The sequence below is a fragment of the Ochotona princeps genome, chromosome 17 (genome assembly GCF_030435755.1).
Source record: "Ochotona princeps isolate mOchPri1 chromosome 17, mOchPri1.hap1, whole genome shotgun sequence".
Classification (NCBI taxonomy): domain Eukaryota; kingdom Metazoa; phylum Chordata; class Mammalia; order Lagomorpha; family Ochotonidae; genus Ochotona; species Ochotona princeps.
The window spans coordinates 28,592,978-28,609,838 of NC_080848.1; the positions used below are offsets into that span (position 1 = coordinate 28,592,978).

At 37.3% G+C, this 16,861-nt stretch overlaps 1 protein-coding gene across 1 annotated transcript in view; it reads left to right on the top strand.

Annotated features, from left to right (window-relative positions):
- Positions 1–16,861, top strand: part of BRIP1 (BRCA1 interacting helicase 1) — a 150,232-nt gene that overhangs the window by 119,008 nt on the left and 14,363 nt on the right. Inside the window, exon 17 of the mRNA XM_004591193.2 lies at positions 8,316–8,428. Coding sequence (XP_004591250.2) covers positions 8,316–8,428 — 113 coding nt within the window. The remainder of the gene's footprint in view (positions 1–8,315; positions 8,429–16,861) is intronic.

A 16,861-nucleotide genomic window follows, 5' to 3' on the forward strand; every position in this document is an offset into this window, starting at 1 on the left:
CAAGAGGCAGTGACTTCCACTTCTTTTGTTTCATAGTTTAATGAATTACAGCCGTTATTTTTACTTGAAACAAGAATTTTATATTTTTTATTTTATATATAAAAGATTTATTTATTTTTATTGGAAAGGCAGATATATAGAGAGAGGAGGAGAGACAAAGAGGAAGATCTTCCATCTGTTGATTCACTCCCTAAGTGGCCACAACAGCTGGAGCTGTGCCAATCCTAAGCCAGGAGCTTCTTCCAGGTCTCCCATGTGGGTACAGGGTCCCAAGACTTTGGGCCATCCTTGACTACTTTCCCATGCCACAAGCAGGGAGCTGGATGGGAAGTAAGGCCTCCGGGATGAGAACCAGCACCCATATGGGATCCCGGCGCGTGCAAGGCAAGGACTTTAACCACTAAGCTATCATGCTGGGCCCTGATTTTTACATCTTTTGAATAGTTATAATCTTTATTGAATCAGTGTTTATCATGGGTATGAAAATACTGTTCACTATAATCGATTGATTTTTTTCCTGTTTCAAACTTCTAGAGTTACATTCGGTCTTAGCCAAAAGGCCAATGAGCGATTAAATGTTAGTTAATATCTTCCTCCGTTCTACCCCCTCCTGTAATTATAATATATACATATATATATTTATGCACTTAGTTAAGAGTTGCCATGCACTAGTTTACTTCCCAGATATCTGTAAGAGATGGCATTGGGCCTAGCTTTAATTTTGCATGTCCCACTAGGGTAAAACTTGAACCATCACTGCTACCTCCTCCCAGGGTGTCCACTGTCAGTTAACTGAGCCAGGAGATGAGGCTGATAACTGGGATACAGCATGTTAATCACTAGGCTGGAGATCTTTTTTTTAACTATATCTACTATTCTCCAATAGACCTGTGCACTACCTCACAACACAGCTTTTCTCTCAGGCTGATCAGATAATATGTTAGTTCATTTTTACCCCCACCCTGCCATTTCTAGAGCCTCCCAAGTTACACCTCCATGAGAACTAAGTTACACAGGAAACCTAAGTGCCAGTATCTGGAGATTTTTCTCTTTAGTATGTATTACAAATTTGATGTGGCTTAGAGACTTAGGCTGCCACTTGTGACACCAGCATCCCATATGGGTGCCAATTTTAGTCCTGGCTGTGACCCAGCTCCCTGATGACACAGTTCCTGGGAAAGCAGCAGAAAATGGTCCAAGTGTTGGCATCCTTGTCTTCCCCATAGGACACCCGGACAGTTGCAGACTCCTGAATTTATCATCCCCCAACTATAGCCATTTGGAGAGAGAACTAGAGAGACAGAAAACCTGTTTCTCTCGCTCTGCTTTTAAGGCAGAAGGATTCGATTTGGCAGCCTTGTACATTAGACTGTGGCTTTCCTGGGCCTCGGATCTTCTTCCTCTTTGTGTTTGTCACCGGTTGCAGTACACATCCTTGCACAGCTTCCTTACTCTTCAGTTTCCAGAGTCCTTCTGAGCATTGCAGGCCACAGTTCCCAGCAGTAATTCTGGGTGCACTGGTTTGAATTCCATTCTTAATTATTCACCATTTGCTCACAGGTTTTTCAGGGCGATGTTTGGGAGCTTGAGAGTACATACTAGTTACTTTAACTGCAAGTAGAGACTATGTGTGTTTCTTTTTTGCCTTTTAGTTTGGTCGAAGTATTTGAGAGTCACTGGGAGAGGATATACTGCTTTTTGTTTTCTACAATTAAGGTATCAGTTATGAATGTGGTATGATCTCTATGGCTACTTCCCAGCCACATGTTTGAAATCCTCTAAATCAAACACTTCCAAGACTATTTTATTTTTATTGGGAGAGAAAGGTCTTCAGTCCACTGGCTCACTCCCCAAATGGCTGTAATAGCCAGTGGTGAGCCAAACCAAAGTCAGGAGCTTCTTCAGCGCCTCCGCATGGGTGCAGGGTCCCAAGACTTGGGGCCATTTTTGTCTGCTTTCACAGGCTGTCAGCAGGAGCTGGATGGGAAGTTGAGCAGTCGGGACAGGAAATGGCACCTACATGCACAAGATTAGCCATTTGAGCCATCGTCCTGGTCCTGGATGTAATGTTTAAAACATAGGCAGCAGTGATTTTTTTTAATTTTTTAAATCAAACCTCATTAAAAAATCAAACCTTGTATTTTGAAGAGAAGTCTTACACTTTATTAGACTGAGAGTTAAATTAGTACTTTTAAAAATTCGGTTTTAGAATTTTAAGTATACTTTAATCTTTTTTTTGCCACGTGTAAATTTTCCGCTACTCATGTTTAGTCATGCAAATTCTAATCCATTTACCTCTGGAATGAATTTCTACTTTCTATCACTGTCATTACCACTGAACTCTTTAAAAACTCTTATGGTCACAGTGTGTAATATAATAATCTCTGGTACCACAAGCCTCTTGCAGGGTTGTATATGAATAGACATTGGTCTCTTACTCGCTGAAAGCAGAACAACTTTAAGAAACCCTTTGGATAGTCCTTCAAAAGCTTGTGGTTGTGTTTATGACCTAACACTGCAGAATGGTTCATTTTGGCAGTTACTGCAGAATGGGTTTATAATTCTGTCAAAAACATCTCAGAGGTTGCAAAGAACACTAGAAAAAGATCACTGTTCTTTACCTGTCCAGTCAGTGTACATACTTTCATTGGTTTGTTGAAGTAGGCATTCCACAAAGTGAAGAAAATTCTTTTGTTAGTCATGGTAATATAGTCAAAGGCCCTTCAAAGAGGATTGGTCCAGGTGTTAAGGTGAACAGCCTAAGGTAATGACTGTACAGGAGTACTAAGGTTGGGAGAATATGGAATTAAAAGTTCAAAAAACTAAAATCCATTACCTAATTGCTTCATAATATGCATTTAATGAAATTTTTAAAGCATCTTCATATGAATAGATTTTAGAATGTTTTGCATAAAAGTAAACATTTTGATTCCATGTTCCCTGAGCTGTTTGGAGTCCCTTCTTAGAGTCTACATATTCCTATGGCTTTTTCCAGAGAGATGCAATAACATATTACGACAGAAGGTAAAGTGCACCAAAATCCACCCTGGATTTCAGAAGTGGGATAATTCAGGACGCAGCAGTGCAGTTCCAGCATGTCACAGCTTTTTATACTCCTTGGCATGTATTTCTTCAGCCAGCTCTCTATTGGAAGTGTTACAGGAATTGTACTCTTCATTTACAGAAGAGGAAATTGAAAAAGGGTGCTCTCTAGATACACTCTGACTTGACCACAGTCACAAATCGCTAAGTGTCAAGACCTTGACTGCAAGCCATATGCTTTTTCAGTTACACATCTTTTTCCTCAAAATGGTGTAAAAATAGCTAAAAAAAAAAAAAAAAGGCTAGAGATTTTTAGAGATTTACACGTGTGTCAGTAGCAGTAATACAGATAGCCTAACTACATTGGTACAAAGTTTAGTGTTTAGACACTTTTTTAACTTGCCCCTTCAATAATAAGATTAGGATTTCTAGTATGTCTCAAAGTTTAGCTGCCTTTTCATTACAAAAATTACAATATTAACTTACTGTTTTTGCTTTTCACAAAGTTGTAATATCAGAACTTGTACTGACAGAAAATATATTTGCAATATTATAGCCAAAACATTTAATCAGGAGTATTTAAATCATACCAAGTACCAGGGAAACCATTCTGTAATGTAAGTACAAGATTGATTAATCTGATCATTGGGGTTTACTACTTAATACAGATTTCTGTACCTTAAATATCAGTGTTAAACTTTCTGTCTGACCAGCAGTGTTTTAAAACATATCTGAAATGAGTTACAGTGCTTTTCCTGTATCTTGATTCTTATTTTTTGGTAAGATTGTTATGTTATAGTCAAACACTAATGTAACAGGGGAAGTAACAATGAAATGGTTTCTAATGTGCTTGAGAAATTTAAAAAAAAGGCAGCATGGCTTCTCAGCTGTTGGCAGAAACGCCTTTCTCTCCAGCAAAAAAAAAAAAAAAAAAAGTAGTATAGTTATACTATATTTGGTTAACTTCATGTTTCAGCAGTCTTGAAAATAAGCCAGATAAAATAAAGCCAATTATATTCCTTTTATCTGGCTAAATTATTTCACCTCAGGATCTTATGCTGGGTTTAGAATTCAAGCAGTTGGGAATTATACTCTAATGCTCTGATAAAAGTGTTTACACTGTGATGATATGCAGCAGTGAAGTCTCTGCTGGACTGGGTTGGCAGTAAATGTTTACATTTATGCCCTGTACATTGGCTACAGATAAAAACTATTTTGAGTGTTTGTTAGACAAATGTGCTTATTTTTCTGAAGTAACATTTTAAAATGTCTTAATTGGGGAATTTAGCTGATTGTTTGCTTAGTTTTATTTGCAGACTTGAACTTTCTTCAAGCTTGCATACAAAAAAAAAGCAGTCTGTTGATTGCTTTCAGTAAGGCATGTACTGAAATATAATCACATGAATTGAAAATTAACATCTTTCCTATGAGTTAGTAGTAAAGAGATGTATTTATAGTGTATATAATGAAGAAATAGTGTGGCTTGGCTCCATAGTGTAATGGTTAGCACTCTGGACTCTGAAATAGTGTGGCAAATATGAGCTACTTTTAAAAAGCTGCTTTTGTACAGAGCTGTTTAGGGCACTTTTTAACATTAATAGCCTTCAATTTTTTGATGACATACACATGCACCATAATCCTTTTGATTATTTTATATTTTATCCAGTGTTGTAAGAAATAATATTTTTTATGCTATTTGCAATACAGAACTCAAAGAAGTTGTTTAATAGCCAGTATATTATAATATAGTGGTAAAAATCAGAGCCGAAAATGATGAAATGATGTAAACAAAAAGAGATGCTATTCAGTTTTGATGATACTTAGGCTAGATGATTTTACACAGATTCATTTTTGGTGAAGTTTAGTTATAAAGAAATCTTTGTGACTTAATGCAGCATCTGAACTACTGGATTGTCAAACAGCTAAATGAGGTAAGCAGATTTTTAAAACAAATGACAGTGGTGAAGTGGTCAGATTTTTACACATCAGCAGATTGTTAAGACACAGTAAGGGCCCCACGGTTATAGGTCTTCAGTCAGTGCCCTTTGATGAAGTGGTTTGTGTTCTCTTGGATGTTTACATACATTACACTTGCACTAATTCAGTGAGGACAGGAGCAAGTGGTTTAAAGTGTTGCCAGAGAAAACAATGAAAGATAACTTTGTATTTTGAGAAATGCTTGTAAAACACGTTTGCAAACTAATGTTAGGTAGTCTGAAAAAGATCATCTTTCCAAACCACACTTGAGCTAAGGTTATGGTGGGTTTTTCCTATCAAATTTTTTTTAAATGCAGTTAACTTCCATAATATAAAATGTCTATCTTGTTACGCACTGAGGAAGCATCGGTCAATAGGTGTAATGTTGTTAGACTATGTAGCCGATGTGAATGTAGGCATGACCTCCCAAATGGATCAAAGACTAATTTCTTTGACAGTTTCAAGATGGTAGAGCTTGCCTTGGGCATTCTGCTGCTGCACATTGAAACTTTGTTTGGAAAGCATGCCTGAGGAGAACCAATGTATTTATAAGGATGAGCAGGTAAAAGGTTGTCTTTTGACATTTTGACTGATTCCTTCTAGCCTTTGGTTTACTTAACATTTAGGCCAGTTGCTGGCAGGAGGAACTGGCTTTTTCACATATGCTGCATGTCATTTTACATTGGACATTGATTTTCATGCCTGATAGTCTTAAGTGTACAGAGAAATAAATACACGTACTATCTATAAAAGATCATTCCTTTAATTAGTAAGTAGCAAATCTTTAGGAGTATTACAATTTTTAAAAGTCTGATTTTATAACAAAAGATATTTCAAGTAACCATCTCATGTCATTCAAGTCCTTTTTTACTGTGCCTCTAAAATACTACCTTATGGGAAATATTTAAGGCCATTGGAATGCTCTAATTTTTGAAAATCTGAAATTAAAATATATTCATACTTTCTTTACCCCCTACATCTATTTTATAACCAGTGCTTCCTTGTGCAATTTTTGTCATAGAACTAATATTTTGATATATTAGTCACTCTTAACAGGTAAGGTTTTCAAAATTTGCAATACCATCTCAGACTAAAATAAAATTTCTTCGAGAAAAGTAGAGATGATTTTTATGTATCTAACTTTTCTATGGTGCCATGTTCCTTTACTGTTTTGATTTAGAAACTTGGGAGGTTCTTTTGAGGGCATATAAGATAAATTTCTACTCTTCCAAGTCTAAAGCTGCTTCACAGAAATAGACTCTTTAGTTCCAAACATTTCAGATGAGGCATACCCAAAGTTGTTTTGGATTTTGATTGTTTATACATAATGGGAAACAGCATTACATATGTTTTCTTAGTTGTATGAAATTTGGACTTCATAGTAAATTAACCTAAAGTCTTAAAAAAGTATCTCTTTGTACCCTCCTATAAAAATAAATTGTTCAATATACCCGTCCAGTACTACTGCTTAAGAGGACATCTTTAAACGCAACCTGGCTAAAAGGATCCATTCCTTCTTTTTCACACCAGATGCCAGTGCTGGTGACTTAACGCACCTAAAACAAAGTGTTAGTACTGGAAGTTCCACAAAGTTTTCTATAGCTGCTATTTAAGTTCTGAAGCCATTTTTTACTTCATTTCTTTACTTACTTTTTAAGTAAGACAAGTACAGTGTAACCGACCTAGCTGACTTCATTTAGAAAAGTTGATAGGAGCTGATATTGTGGCACACAATCCTGGCATCCTGTTTCAGAGTGTAAGTTCTAGCTCCTCTACTAATCCAGCTTCCTGCCAATCAATGACAATATATTAAGAAGATTAAATGGAGATAATTCCTGTTAAGCACTGCTGTGTGCATGGAACAGTTTAGGAGCTTCATAATCCCTCAAGACTATTTCTAGGTTTTCAGTGTATCTTGAATTTATTTCTGTAAATGATATAGCATCGAACTTTGTTTTTCAAAAATTATCTTTAATGCCAACTTCATGATATAGGTTCATAAAAGTTTGACATTCTTGGTAAATTTCCTTAAGCTGTACAAAAGAAAGTTAGGTTTACAAAACAATTTAGTATTGAGGATATTAAAAAGCACTGAATAATAACATTTTAGGATCTTAAGAATATAGTATAAACCTATGAACTCAGTCCTCATGGGCACAGAACAAAGTCAGTCTCTTACAAGTCCCAGAAGCCTGCTTTTTAGCTTTCTAGTGCTGCGTGTATTTGAATTTGAACACTTCCCTCTAGTATATAAGAAATTACTCAACAGTGTAAAAAGTGTTCTGAAAACATCTCTGTTACAGCTTTTTATTGCATAATGGAGGTACATGAAATAATTACCTTTGTGAATAAGTAGATTTTTTTTTTCATTAGAAAACCTTTTACAAAATAGTAGCATGCAGGTAACAGATCAGATTTATACTTCTGTGTAAAAAGTAGAAAACTGAGCATTTAGACATTAGCCATAGTAACAGGATGAATTACCTAACTGCACCAGATTATTGCCTGAAGCCAGTGACCAGCCCACTGTGCAGGGAGAATAAACCCAGGCAGAGCATGGCCGTGTAACTGTGCTGAGGTCATAGCAGCCAGCAATGGGCAGATACCCGCAAAGGGCTCCCCTTGAGCTCATAACGTGCTGAGAATAGTTCTTTCCACCAGCTAGAACAGGAAGTACCTCAATGCCTGGGACACTGTCCACAGTCACACTAAGAATTTCAGCCTGGTACTGGGAGAAATTAATGCTAAAGTATGGCTGTTCCTGTTTCAGGCAATATAAGATTATCAACCTAAACATTAGCCTGCTATAGTTTTAGTGAATTTTGAATTCCAGTAGAGGTTGCCTTGGCAGGTCAGGCAAAATGATATATTAGGTCTTCTACCGTGTACTGGATATTCCTGCTAAGGAAAAAAAAAACCTGAGTACTTGAGAAAATGAAAGCAGATACTAAAAATTATGAAAATAGCTAGAGTAGTCAAATCCAGTCACATTAAGCTTTACGTTTGACTTAAAAGTCACAAAGACTATCAGACTGATAAGCATAGAATGAACTACTTAATTACACTTTTAACATGCGTTAATTTCAAAATGAAAAAAAGTCAGTTACATTCTATACAACACTGAAAAGTCAGAACTTCCCAAAGCCATCAATGAAAAAAAGGCAATTGACAGAAAAGGAGGGAAGTTTTAGTAATTATGAAATATCTTTCTTCCTTTTAATATTCAAAATGTTAGAACTTAATAGGATTTTTAAATGACCTTTAGTGATCTACTTTATGTTTTTAAAAATTATTAGGTTGAACTGAAGCGCAAGTACAATGACCACCATTCAAAATTAAGAGGTCTCTTACCTGGACGACAGTGGTATGAAATTCAAGCATACAGGGCCTTAAACCAGGCCCTTGGTAGGTAAGTAGAAACTGTATATGGTGTCATTGTGGTATTCTCTGAGCTGAGTTACATGTATATTTAGTGCTGCACTTGACGTTTATTTTAGCAAAATTTCATGGAACAGGAACCTTAAGAATTGGTCAGCTTTTAGTGATAGATGTCACAAGTACAAGTTAAACAGTACAAATCTTACGTAAAACAAAACTCAAAACTGGCTGTTTACAGTAATTGTATAACTGGACAAACAATGAATGGAATACAAAGATATTTATTGAAGAAAATCAATGCCTTGTAAACATGAAAACCCAGAATATTTTTAAACTGATGTATGTGTGGGCATCAGTTTGAGTTCCAGCTGCTCTGCTTCCAATCCAGTCCTGCTTCCGTGCATCAGAAAGCTGAAAGTGGCGCTGCGACCCATCTGGGAGGCATATATAACCTACAAATCAGTACATGTGACTACAGGTGATTATTTCGTGCATAAACACACTGCCTCCGACTTTCAGCTAAGTGTTGGGATACCAGCTACTGTGAGAAAGTGTTTTATTTGCAGTCCGTACCTTCAGTCACTAAAGATGTGCTGCATTCTGGCATGTCTTAAATTACTTTCATCAAATATAAATCTGTTCCGTTTCTATGTAAAGATGGCTGACAGAGAGGCAGTTTTTGATCCTAAAGTCATTTTTTAAATTTAGAAGACAGTTTAAAGAAGAGACTGTGAAAGCTATTTATACCTTGCTTTGTCTCCTATGTTAAATGATAATGTTGGAGAACACTGAAACGGAAGGACAGCAGCAGAAAGAAAGAAAAAGGTTACCTTAAAAAAAAAAAAATCAGAACTTCTCACAAGTATCTTATGTACTCATTAGACCATTCACACATAAGCAGACTAAATTCATTTAAATTTTTACATAGAGCTAATTTTTTTTAATATTTTACATGAAAGTCAGAATTCTCAAGAGAGAGAGATCTTTAATCCACTGATTCACACCCCAAATGGCCACAGCAGTCAGAACAAAGCTGAGAGCCCCTTCTGGATCTCCCATGTGGTTTCACGGGCCAAGGACTTTTTAAGTTATTCTCTGCCTTTCTAGGCCACAATCAGGGAGCTGGGTCAGAAGTGGAACAACTAGGACTCAAACTAGCACCCATAGGGGATGCCAGCACTGCAGGAGGATGCTTAGGCAGCTACCATAGTGCCAGCCCCCACACCGAGCTAACTGACATAGTAACAAAAAGTTTAAGCCTTAGAACATGTCATCTACTCCTGTTCTTGTCAGTGTAGAGTGGTGTTCAACCTGCAGCTTAGTTCCATGATTGACTTCCTGCTGCTGTTTTCTGCCTAGAAATCCTGCTTTGCTTGACATTAAATTACACTGCAGGCTCTTAAAGTATTTATCCATTTACTTTGTCTATCCCTGATTTACCTATTATGTTTGAATGCTAATATTTCAGCTAACATGTCGAAGCTTCCATCAAAAACTATGTTTAAAATTCCTGGGTTTTAATCATTTGATTTTAGGAAGATACATATTCTTACCTCAGTTTATTAACTTCTAATGCAAGTACTGCTCTGAAATTCAAGAACATTTGTAGTCTGTGTCTTATGACTTTAAGTACATTGACTTCTCCATTGGTCACTTCCACTAGCAGTGCTTGTGAGTGCTCCATATGTGGTTTTGTTTTGAAACTAGTTGTGAGATACTTCATTACTTATGTAAAATCACACTGCTCCTCAATGATGCTTCACTTCTTGGCCTCCTTTCTTTGAAAAACCATAAGCAACAGCTGCTTTTGCCTCTCTACATCAGCCTACCTCTATGTACTACACTCCCCACTATTTACATCCTACTAAACTCATACCATTTTGTACATTATCTCTGTTATAGCACATATCTCATTTTAATTACCTGTTTCTTCCCTTGAAGATATTTTCAGACTGTCACAACCAGCTGTATTTTAGGTTCGGACATAAAGGCTTAATATATACTTGCTGAGTTACTGAAAAAAAAATGTGCAATTCAGTGCTTTTCCCACAATACCACCTGGCCCAAAAGAGCTTCTAGTCAGGTGTTTCTAGACTATCATGTAATTCAGCAACCTGTAATACTTATATAGTGCTTATGTTTTTCAAACTAATGCTAAAAATATAGAGCTCAAATAAATTTTAAAACTAGTAAAATGACAGTTGTTTCTTAGGCAAAGTGCAACAAAGATTTGGTCACTCCTCACTCACATGGCCACAACAGCTGGCCTGCACCAGGCTGGAAAGTAGGAGCCTGGAACTTCACTGGGGTCTCTTCATGAGTGGGTCATTTCCCACTGCTTCCTCAGGCACAGCAGCTGGGAGCTGGATTGGCAGTGCAGCAGAGCAGACCCAAAGCAGCACATACATGCGATGTTCGCAAACCAGACAGAAGTTGAACTGCTGTGCAATGCCAGCCACCATTCCACTGTTCCTCGGAGGATACAATGGATAGCAGTAGCACTTTGCCAAAAATTTAACTGAAAAATTAGAAACAAAGATTGATGGGGCAGCACTGCAGTGCAGTGGGTTAATAAGCTGCTGCCTCCAAACTCGCATCCCATATCACAGTGTCAGTTCTTGGGTTCCAGTCTAGCTCCTTGCTAATGTGCCTGAGAAGACAGACGGCAGCCCAAGTTCCACACCCAGATGGAGTACCTACCCTTTGACTTTGGCTGACCCCTGAGTATTGAGGCCATTTGGGGAATGAACCAGCAGTTAGACTGTTGGTCTCTGTCTTTCAAGTAAAGAAAAATAAAATGTTTAAAATAAAATCAAGTGAATATTGTATATCATTTGGTAAAACTGAGTACTAATTTGCACAAAAGGGGATTATAATCTGAGGTACTCTTTATACAGGATACATGTAGAAAACAATACAAGCAGAAAACAATTGATTTCTATGTTACCTAATTTTTAAAGACTCACAGGGAACCATTAGCAGCCTTGGAAGCATCCCAGACAGTAAAGCAAACAGCTTAACCTGTTGCTAAACCGAGAGTGTAATCTTTGTCTTAAGTGGTCACAATTCACATGAGCAAGATTGTACAGAAACACTGAAAACAGGGGCAGCCTTTTTCCCTGAACTATTTTATTACCTTAAATGCTTCACTTATACACGATACTTTAAATATGAATCTCCATAGTGGTATCCTGATGTTCCATCAGTTTTCAACAGTATTAGATCACTTCGCGTTGTGGCCAATTTTTATGAACTTAAATTATTTTAATACATAAATATAATGCCAAATAAAATATTTATATTATAGCCTGTTTTGTGTTGCTACAACAAAATACCTTATACTAGGTACACTGTTTAAAAAAAGAGAGAATCATTTAGCTCAGCTGTGCGACCATACCTCTTCAGAGATTCTCCTTGGCTGTGTCACAGCATGGCAGATGACACAGCAGGAGCTTGCATGAGAGAAGTCAGAGGATTCGAGATTAGGCTCAGTGATGTCTAACTACCTGCTCTCACCATAACGCAGTGGCCTGGGCCCTGCAAGAACTATATTGATCCTTCCTGAAGGTAGGGCCCCTGTGACCCAAATACCTTGCACTTCTTAAAGGTTGCAACACCTCAACACTGCCACACTGGGCACCAAGCTTTCAGTGACTGGTGAAGGAACCTTGGGGCACAATTTACCCGAACTAGAGCAACATTTAAAAATGCTGTGAACAATTGAGCACTAGTCTTTTTTCTTAAAAGTCCGTGACATTAAAGGAATAAAAATGTCAAACAGCAGACTAGAAAAGACAGTAAATTCTCAACTGTGAAAACCAGTTGAATGATAAAATGACTTAAGAGGCCACAGAAGGCTAGATTTACTTCTACAGTGATGAGTGTAATCTCAGATTCATGTATAGAAAAGCTTAGGACTTAAGAGAACCTAAAATATCAAGGAAACACAGAATTGGTTGCAGGATTGTCTAATGAGGCTCCTCCTTCATCCACGTATTCTTCTGCAAAGTCTGAACCAGAGTCTCTGTATTCTGCCACACAGGCATAAATTATTAAAGATGCGAGGTTAATGCATACATCCTACTTCATACTGTGAGTAGGCTAACAATCTTATGGTTTTCAGGAAGGAATGTGTAAAATTCTTCCCACCTCATAACAAAGTACCTTAATTGTATGAAATTGTGGCATGAGCCCCAAGCATGCATGCAGGGCTGATACTCCTTTATTCTTATATAGATAGAAAAATCTTCACTACATATTCAAATCAAGTCTGTAACAATGAAAACCAAACCAAAACAATGATAGACTTCTAGCAAAAACATATCCAGCACAAAGCACTTGGAGAAAATAAGCAGTAATTAGAAAAGAACAAGGTGGACAATTTCTTCTGTAAAGAGCCAACAGCATGTGTTTTAGGTGTTGGAGAAAACAAGCATTCCCTTTGTTTTTTAAAAATATAAATACTAATATATATATAAATTACTAGTCCTTCTTTGCAGGTTAGACAAAAATAAGACATGGGCCACAGTTTTTGTAGTCTGCAATTTGCCAACCTTTAGAACAGTCCCCAAAGAATCTGTTACTAATAGCCTTCGAAAGTAATATATTCTTCCCATGAAAACAAATGAAAAATTCAGCTATACCTGACAGTTTTCAAACACAGTATAGGGCTATGAAGACAGGACTGAGAGTTCCCTTATGCAAAAGAGAATGAGAAAATGGAGAAAAATAGGTAAGTATGCAATAGCTTCTCAGAAATAGGAGATATATCAAGAGAACAGAGAATGTAAGTATCAAAAAACATGACAATTCCCCCAACTGAGAAGTGTGATGGTTGTTGTTAGAAATGGTCTACTGAAGCACAGATAAAGAGTCAAAGCCGCACACCATCTATTTGTGCAGTTCTGTGTACCTGAGAAAAAGAAAAGCTTTTTAACATTGTAGAAGAGTGTGACTGGTGCATTGCCTCACCTGGCTAATCCTTCACCTCCAAGCACTGGCATGCTATATGGACGCCGGTTATATCCCAGCCACTGCACTTCCCATCCAGCTCCCTGCTCATGGCCTGGAAAAGCAGTGGAGGCTGACCCAGGTCTGTGGGACTCTGCATCTCCATTAGAGATCTGGAAGAAGCTCCTAGCTTCAGAGCAAACTCGGTTCTAGCCATTTGGGGAGTGAACCAGCAGATGGAGGATCTTTCTCTCTCTCCTTCTCTCTGTAAATATGCCTTTCCAATAATTTTTTTTTTAAAGAAGAAACATTCCAGGGCAGACAAATCTACAAAATTTGAACTCCACAATCACCTGACTTCTGAAAAAGCAACAGTGAAGCTAAAAGAGATGAAATTGCATTCAAGTTTTTGAGGGAAATTTTTAAATTGTAATTTGACTCCTATGGAAAATAAACTACCAATGAACTGTAAATTGGAAGACCTAACGTATTTACTGCAAGTGAATACTTCCTTAGGATGTTACTGTAAGATGTGCTCCATAAACAAAAATACCCAGAAAGACAACCATCACGTATGCAGCAGTCTGGGGCTCCACTCCGGAAGAGGTGGAAAGAATTCCTGCAGTAATCAGTAAGGGGAACTGAGACCTCTGTGCAGCAAGCCCAAAGAGTGGTTATTGTAAATTGATGATAACGGATGGAAGGATTGACAATGATGAGAACCTTTACAGATTTGGCAAAACTTAGGAATCAGTAACAAAAAAAAATTTATAAAGGAAGAGATAGCTCACAGAAGACCAAATTTTCACTTAAGAAATAAAATTTGGAGCCACCATTTGGTCATTACAGCATGATAGTTAAAAACTACTGCTTAGCTTGCTGGCATCCCATGAGTCGTCCCTTTTTCCGATCATGGTCTGGAAACAACAGTGGAAGATGGTCCAAGTAGTTGGGCCTCTGACACCCACGCAGGAAACCTGCAGAAGCTCCTAGCTCCTGTTTTCCTCCTGGCACAGCCCTGGCTGTTGTGGCCATCTGGGAAGTGAACCAGTGATAGAAGATTTGTCTTGCTTTCTGACTTTCAAATAATTTTTTTGATTGAAGTAGTTGAAAGGCAATTACAGAGAAAGAGGGACCTTTCATCTGCTGATTTATTCCTGCCAAATGGCCACAACAGCCAGAGCCAGGAGCTTCTTCTGGGTCTCCTACTTGGGTGCAGAGATCCAAGTACTTAGGCCATATTCTGCTGCTTTCCCAGGTACCTTAGCAGCAGGTGTTCTCAGTTCTTAATAGTAATCCAGTGGATACTGAATTGTCAGAATTGTACATGTAAGTGATAGAATGTTGGGATTTAAGTTCAACTATGAGGGATATAAGAGAAGTAAAAGTCTTCCACAGAGGAGAGTTAATGCATAATTGCCAAAGGCCAAAACCCAAGTGGTAATAACACAGGTAGTACTTAAAAATATGGCGATACACAAGCAAAACTGTCCAAAGCAATCGTTTCAGAAACTTGAAAATTGAAGATGAATGGGTATAACACTTCTGTCTGATAATGAAAGTATTCTAATACTATATCTTTTTAAACATGCATGTGTATTTTACTGTGAGTAAAATTTTTACAAAGCTAAAATCAACTTCTACAAAAGGTTGATGGAAGTCTACTGTTGTGGCACAGCCACCGGTTGCAGTGCTTTCCTACCATATTGGAAACTGCTTCCAAATCCAGCTGCATGCTAGCGCACCTCAGAATGCCACAGATGATGGTCCTGCCACCTATATGGGAGAAGACCTAAAGAGAGTTATGAGCTCCTGGCTTCATCCTAGCCCTGACAGTGTAGAAGTTTTAGTACCGTATGCGTGCTTACTAAGATGTAGTAAACTTATTTTATGTTGTGTAAAGAATCTAGACAGAATGCCTAGTGCAGCAGGTACAGTTTGTGTACTGTGGAAAATAAATACATTATCAGGCAGACATGGAAAGAACACCAGAAATTCAAAATACCAGTACACTGGCTGGAGAGAACTGCATCAATTGGAGAGAAAGTAGAATAATCCAGAGAAAATAAAATTAGTAGGAATAAAAACAGACCAATTTCTTATGATGATATTACTCCAAAGTGTGTATGTCCCTGAAAAAGTTTTCAAATGCACTGAATAAAACCAGTCAGATCTGAAGACAGAAATAAACAAATTCACTCTTAAAATTGGAGCTTTAGAAATTCCACTCTAACTAGTGGACAAACTAATAAAGGTTTGAACATTATTAGCCAAAAAGATTAAATTGATATTGTAGAGCATTCCAGTAAGAAGGTAAACATCCATTTCTGGTGTACATGGAATATGCATGACCATATGTGGACCATAAAAATCTTATTTTACCATAACGAAACAAAACAAACTGGAAATCAGTAACAGAAAAATACGTCCAAATGCTTGGAGGTTGGGCAGCATACTTCTAAATGATCCACAGGTCACACAGGAAGTCTCAAAGAAAATTAGAAATACTGTGAACTGATCAAAAATGGAAATACAACGTATCAAAACCTGTGAGCTGAAGCTAAAGCAGTACTCAGAGGGCAACATAAGTAAATGCTTATTTTAGGAAAGGGTAAAGATCTTAAGATGTTGATTAAGAAGCTAGCAAAAATAGCATAATAAATGTAAAGCAAACATAGGAAGAAGGAAGTAGTAAGTCAATGAAATTGGAAAACAAAATAAAATTAATGTAACTAAAAGCAGATGCTGAATAGAACAGCAAAAATAACAAAACTGCCAAAGAAAAAAAGAGAAGCCACAATTATTAAATCAGGAACTCAAGAGATGATGTTGCTAGACTCTGTAGACATTGAAAGTATATATATTTGACAACTTGAACTACTTTCTCAAAACCTATCAAACACTGAATCTCGTCCAAGACGAAGTAAATAACCTGAATAATACTGTATAGTTAAAAGCTTCCTTAAAAAATGTTCACCCAAATGGATTCACTAAGCAGATATTACAAAACATGTAAAGAAAGAAAACAAAAATATAAACCAATATCCCTCCATAAACAAATGAAGATATCCTTACTTTTTGTAAATTGGGAGAAGTCCTGAAAAGTGGCAAAACCAAGACATCTGGAAATTCTGAAAGCAATAAGAAAACAGACTAAATTAGAATTACCCTTACCAAAACTGCATATTACCCAAAGCTTAAAGCATTCAAGGAAACATTTATCCGTAAAAAGAATGGTTTATTCTCATTAAATATAGTGAGCTTTGCAACATTTTAATTCAACCAACTGCCATAGCCCTCTCCAAGTTCAAGGTTTAAACCCAACTACAATCTTTGTTAAACTCAGAAACTTGACAACCATTGCAGACCCAATACTGAAAAATAGCCATTATGTGACCTGTTTGCTGGTTGCCCGAAAGGACCCAGCACTCACAAGCTTCTCTGACCTGACTCAACACTCACCCAGCACTGATCTGTGAAGGTACCTGAGATGCTGAATGACATTTGGGGCACA